General features: G+C 52.3%; 1 protein-coding gene across 1 annotated transcript; it reads right to left on the bottom strand.

Moving 5' to 3' along the window:
• Positions 1–2,189: 2,189 nt before the first annotated feature.
• Positions 2,190–4,436, bottom strand: ID2 (inhibitor of DNA binding 2). Its single transcript, XM_082672156.1, has 3 exons — positions 3,971–4,436; positions 3,591–3,654; positions 2,190–2,819 (listed from the first exon to the last, which is right to left on the bottom strand). The coding sequence occupies exons 1-2, from the start codon at positions 4,316–4,318 to the stop codon at positions 3,598–3,600; spliced, it is 405 nt and encodes a 134-aa protein (XP_082528282.1). The 5' UTR covers positions 4,319–4,436; the 3' UTR covers positions 2,190–2,819; positions 3,591–3,597.
• Positions 4,437–5,638: the final 1,202 nt, after the last annotated feature.

Genomic DNA, 5,638 nt, shown 5'->3' with positions numbered 1-5,638 from the left:
CGTATCCAAGTTATGAAGTAGTAAAGATGAAATAAGAGTCCCATGTGGAAACGACTGTACACATGCTAGAGAAATAGGCTTTCATGACATCATCATTCATTTTCAAAAGCTTGTGTCTCCCCGGTGATTTCTCCCCTAACTCTCCAGCTGATTAACTCGGGTTCCAAGCCCCCAGGCCCCGGGCCCCTTAGACCCCGCTCGCGAACTGCCTTCCTCGAGCCAGCCAGCAGGTGGCGCTCGGCCTCCACCGGCCGGACCTCGAAGGGCCGCCCGGGCTCCGCCGCGAAAAGTCCCCTCCGAAGGGTGCCTCTTTCCCTTGACGCTGCTGCTACTCTAGGTCGTCGTCCAAAACTTGCAAACGGTCCCCCGCTCCCAGTGACAGTGCAGCTGTCGAAAGGCCCCGCCCCGGCCACACAGCTTCCCCCGCAAAGCCAGGGAGCCCGTGCACGAGACCCTCCGCCGGGGTCAGATCCCCTCGCCATCTGAGCCGACCACGAGAGGGTCACCGAGGCTGGGGGCAACCCGGGGCTGGCGTCTGCGCAGTCCCCCCGCCTCCCCGCCCAGAGGAAAGGACGGGGGTGGGCAGCGACCTGTCCTCCCTCCTCCCGCCCTTGCCCCACCCGGGTCCAGCCCCACGCAGTGTGGCCTGTCGTGCAGGGCGCCGGAGGGGCTGACGACAGGTGGACGGACGTCAGGCGACAGGCCTGAAGGGAGGCGTGGGTCGGGTGACCGGCTGCGCCCAGGTGCCACAGCCAGAGCCCGCTTCCCTGGGGGTATGATTATCAACAACAACGACGGCCCTGGTACTGTGCCCGGATCAAAGGACGGGCCCACCTGCGGACTAGCATGATGTCCAAGACGGGGATGACGGGCAGGGCGCGGGTGATGTCCAGAGCTGCCCTGGCCGGCTGCAGGGCGCCAGCCCAAGAGGAAGGAGGCTCCAGGGCCGGGACCGCTGCCGAGGATGCGGGAACGTGGCAGGGTTCGAGCTAAGATCCCCAGGCTGCCTCTCTCCCCATCCTCCACCCCTACCCGGCGCTCACTGCTCACTGGTGATAGATTCAGTGTCAGGGCCGGAAACGCCGCAGCCGCCAGGTCAGACTCGGTGGCGCCACCCAGCACCTGCTCGGCTGGGCCTGAGAAAGTGGCCACAGGTGAGACACCTATCCTCGCCCGCCTGTCCTCCAGCTTCCTTCTCCAGTTCCAGTCCTCCCGGGACCGAGCTTCCAGAACCTGCCCCCCTCCCCTCACACCCCTGCGGAAGTGTCTTCCAATTTGAGAATATAAATATACGTACACATATAAATTTTAAACACGTATCTATACTAACTATATATTTTAAAGCCGGGTCCAAAGGTTGCCACGTGAGGGCTGCGGTGGAAACAGCCGGCTGATACTCTGTCCTCGCCTGGGCAGGCAGTGCGGCGGCGCAGTCAAGGGTGAAGGGCGGTTTAATAGCCACCTGTCTTGGAACGTGGGCCCCGTCCTTCTCGGCACAGGGGCAGCGCGCAGAGGCTGGAGCTCAGGGCCGGTTACAGCGGAATTCCCAGGGCAAAGGGTCATAAGGAGACAGGGGCACTGAGGGGTTTCTTTTTGCCCTTCCTCTAAATCTTAAAATCATGTTCTGAATTCTATAGAGTCTTTTGTCTTCTGATTCACAGCAGTTTCATTTACTCCAGAAGTGTCTTGACATCTACAGACACGTAGGCCTCCAGAGTCCACATTTATTTGAATGGTCTACCTCTCAGGAGTCACCACCACAGCAATTCCTTGGTTTGAAACCCAACCCCAAAGCAGAGAACTAATTTTTCCTTGACGGACTTAGAGAAACTTCTGGGTTTATAAACTTCCCAGCCCCTGTCAGCTCTCCTAAAAAGCAGCAGCGGCCCTTTGCCCCTAAGCGATAGCCCTGACCACACATACGATAAGGCATTTCTCAGCACACAGGTTTCCAACACTTAGGGGGTGATAGAAGGGATGAAGGAGGAGGGGTTAAATAAAATGGCGCGATAGAGACAGAAAGAGAATCTTAAAAATCATTCAGAGTCAGGTATTGACTTCAGACATGTTTATTATAATCTTATACAGTCTACATAAATTTGAACTTGTATTTATTTGGGTTCAGTTATATAACATAGCATAATAAAAATCAAAGCACTGGTCCTCTGAAATAAAGCAGGCAATCACCATTCAATAAACACACTTGATTTATTTTGTATAAAAGGGTTAAGTTTACAACTAAACTTTTATAAAAAGTTTAGCATGAATAAGTACATCATTACACTTTGTATGCAGAAATATACATTTCTGCCACTGTACAAGAAAACTCTAATTAAAGAGTTCACAAGGTTTCACTCAATATATATATATTTATATATAAACATATACACAGCATTCAGTAGGCTTGCGTCAAAAAGGTAATTTCTGACCGAAAGACTTCATTTAAGTAACTGAATACTGGATCCTTCTGGAATTCACGCTCCACCTTTGAAAAAAGGCAAAGTCTGCTTAAATTGGGCAATTCCTTGTGATTTTAACGTTTTCGCTCCCCATGGTGGGAATAGTATATAAAGAAAACCTTCCAACTGCAGAAAGGGCATTTAAAAGTCTTTTTCATAAATAACTAATATCACAGTCCATGTCAGAAAACACCCTGGGGAAGTTGATCATTCTTAGTTTTCCTTCCATTTTTAAAAAAGGTCCCTTTGACTTGTTCTCCTTGGGAAAGGGTTGAAAAGTGAGTTCAGCGCCTTAAAAGAGCCTGTGGAGTTGTTGTTGTTATTGTGCAAAGGAAACAAAAAGTCAGCGCCTGCAAAAGACTGGGAGAGAAGGGGGTGTTAGGAGATTTTAACCTAAGGGCAGAGGCGGTAGACTGGTGCCAGGAGGAAGCCGCAGTCTGAACACTTAACCAAACACTCAAACGTTGGGCAAACCCCGGCGTCCAGATGCAACACACACACTCGGCCTGGACAGCGCAAATTCAACATTAAAATAGCAGAGACTCGGGGGAAAAGCTTCCCAACGCCATCTCTTATTTGGATCTCCAACGGCAGTGCTCACAGGCGCCAGTCTGCTTCTTGTAACAATTATTTGATTGAAAACAGCCCTTTCGTTAACAGATAGGGAAGTCGGAATCCCACATCACAGGGTCTGAGGCACAGGGCAGCAATGCTCGGGTTAGCTGAATCCCAGAGGGCTGCAGTTTTTGGGAAGGAGGATCCCTATGGAATTTGTGGCGATAAGATTAATTATATGGAGGTTAGTACCTCATAGTACCAGAGCGATAGCAGAAAACAGCCGGAGTATGTTACATGCCCACAGAAGCCAGTACACATTTGTCTCCACCACTTTCCGAGTAAGTTACTGGCATCATTTTTTTTTTTAAAGGTAAATGTCGTGGGATTTTGAGTAACAGGAGCTAGAGGCCCCTTCGTGTCTAGAGTACGTGTAAACAATGTACTACGTGTAATACAACGAAGTACACATTCATTTACCAAGCCAACATTTTTACAGATACGCAAGTACACACGCGCGCGCGCACACACACACTCCAAGCGCCAGTTCAACGCGAGGCACAAGCGAACACTCACCATTTATTCAGCCACAGAGCGCTTTGCTGTCATTTGACATTAACTCAGAAGGGAATTCAGAAGCCTGAGAAAAAGGAGATAAGAGGCACAACGTTAGACAATCTTAAGGAGAAAGGGCCTTTTTTAAAACAGCAAGTTCCATTAAACACGTTAATACTACATTCAGACTCGAAGACAGATGCATTAACAGGTCAGAACTTACCAGTAATTTCACGCACGACTCAATCTACACCATATTTGTAAATAATAATAATAAAGTTATTAGCTCATCTGTAAGTCACCGACTACGGCCGGCCGTCTGGACAATGGCTCTGCCAGGGGCAGCCCAGGCATCGCTGGGGGTGCGCGGCAGCGAGTGGGGCATCGGGAGCAGGTCTTACCTGAAAGGACAGGATGCTGATGTCCGTGTTTAGGGTGGTCAGCGGCGTCCTGGACGCCTGGCTCTGCCCGGGCCGCTGGTGGTGCAGGCTGACAATAGTGGGGTGCGAGTCCAGGGCGATCTGCAGGTCCAAGATGTAGTCGATGACGTGCTGCAGGATTTCCATCTTGCTCACCTTCTTGTTCTGGGGGATGCTGGGCACCAGCTCCTTGAGCTTGGAGTAGCAGTCGTTCATGTTATACAGCAGGCTCATCGGGTCGTCCACCGGGGTTTTGCTCCGGGAGATGCCCAGGCTGTGGTCCGAAAGGCTGTTTTTCCTAACGGACCTCACTGGACTGAAGGCTTTCATGCTGATCGCGGGGAATGAGAGACCGGGAGGAGGGAGCGGGCTGCCCCGGAGCTCAGTCCGCCGCCGCCGCCGCCGCCGCCGCCGCCGCCGCCGTCTGCGGAGCTACCTGCCCTCGGCACCGGGCTCGGCTCAGAATGAAGCTGAGAGCCCGGCCCGGCGGCTTTTATTAGGGCTCGCCGGGGCAACACGATCCGGCTTCCCTGCGTCCCCATTGGTGGAAGTCAGCGTGTCCATCAGGCCTGACGGGCTCCCTCATTGGCGGACGCAGGCGCGAGGCGAGCGCTCGGTCCTTCCGCGTTCCCAGCCAATCCCCGCGGGGTGGGCGGGGCGGGCGCGTGCCCAGCTCGGGTGGTAAATAGAGTACAGTAAGCGCCGGGCCGGAGGGGAGTGCAGGGGAGCGGAGGGGAGCGGAGGGGAGCACGGGAGAGGGGGAAGACAGGGGAGGAGAGGAGCGGAGAAAAGGGAGAAGGCGGTCGCGGACAGGGTGGGGGAGGGGGAGACGGAGACCCCGGGAATCTAAATGTGCATCTTAATTCTACTCCCAATGGCTAGGCAGGACCCTCCCCGTAAGGTGTCCCCCGACGAAGCCTCTACACCTCGGAGCTCTCAGCATCCCTAAAATCACAACGACACGGGCTAGGTCTGCACAGCAGAGGGAAAGTCACCACCGTTCCCTGCGCCTCACGGAATGTCATCAAGATAGAAAGCATTTCTGAAGAAAGTGAAAACGCAAATAAGTTTGCCATCGACAAGTGACTTTTGTAGAGTGAGTTCGGTCTCTTAAGATAAGGAAAAGCTTTGTAAAAAACAAAACCAAAAACACCCACGCGCGCATTCAGCGACAGGTTTAGTGTGGGATCGTGCAACCCGGAGTGACGCAGGAGGCATTATTGTAAACTCTGTAAAATGAGTACTTATTGGAAACCATGCTGATCGCTAAGGAGCTCTGAGAGGCAAGACTCTGGGTTCCTTTTGTAGAGCTGGGAAGGCTATTATAATGATCCTAGTAATCGGAAGTCATTAGGAAAACTTGTATACTGGAGCTGTATTTATATACGCGGCCCTTGAGAGGCTGCTGGTCTGTGCTCTGCAATGTAGGTGGCACAGCAAGGTGATTAATTATGCACAAATCGTGATTTCTGGTGTCACATTCCAGCGCCTGCTGTATTTTTAAATTTTTGCATAGGTAGGTGGCCCCAGCCATTGGTCGATATCTTCACACTATTTAAGAAAAAAAATCTGTCAGGTACCAGGTTGGGAATCTTTTCAGCACTAGGACTGGAAACAGCTTCAGTTTGTGTCTCCCCCGCCCCTCTTTTT

Source organism: Grampus griseus (assembly GCF_964374135.1).
Source record: "Grampus griseus genome assembly, chromosome: 15".
In the NCBI taxonomy this organism is placed as follows: domain Eukaryota; kingdom Metazoa; phylum Chordata; class Mammalia; order Artiodactyla; family Delphinidae; genus Grampus; species Grampus griseus.
The sequence above is the reverse complement of the archived record's forward strand: the minus strand, read 5'-3'. Positions and strand labels throughout refer to the sequence as shown.

Excerpts from the sequence above, each read along its gene's own strand:
- ID2 (XM_082672156.1), bottom strand. The coding sequence starts at position 4,318 with ATGAAAGCCTTCAGTCCAGTGAGGTCCGTTAGGAAAAACAGCCTTTCG. Across the intron at positions 3,655-3,970 it reads TCAGCATCCTGTCCTTTCAG|GCTTCTGAATTCCCTTCTGA; the intron begins GTAAGACCTGCT and ends CCTTTTTCTCAG.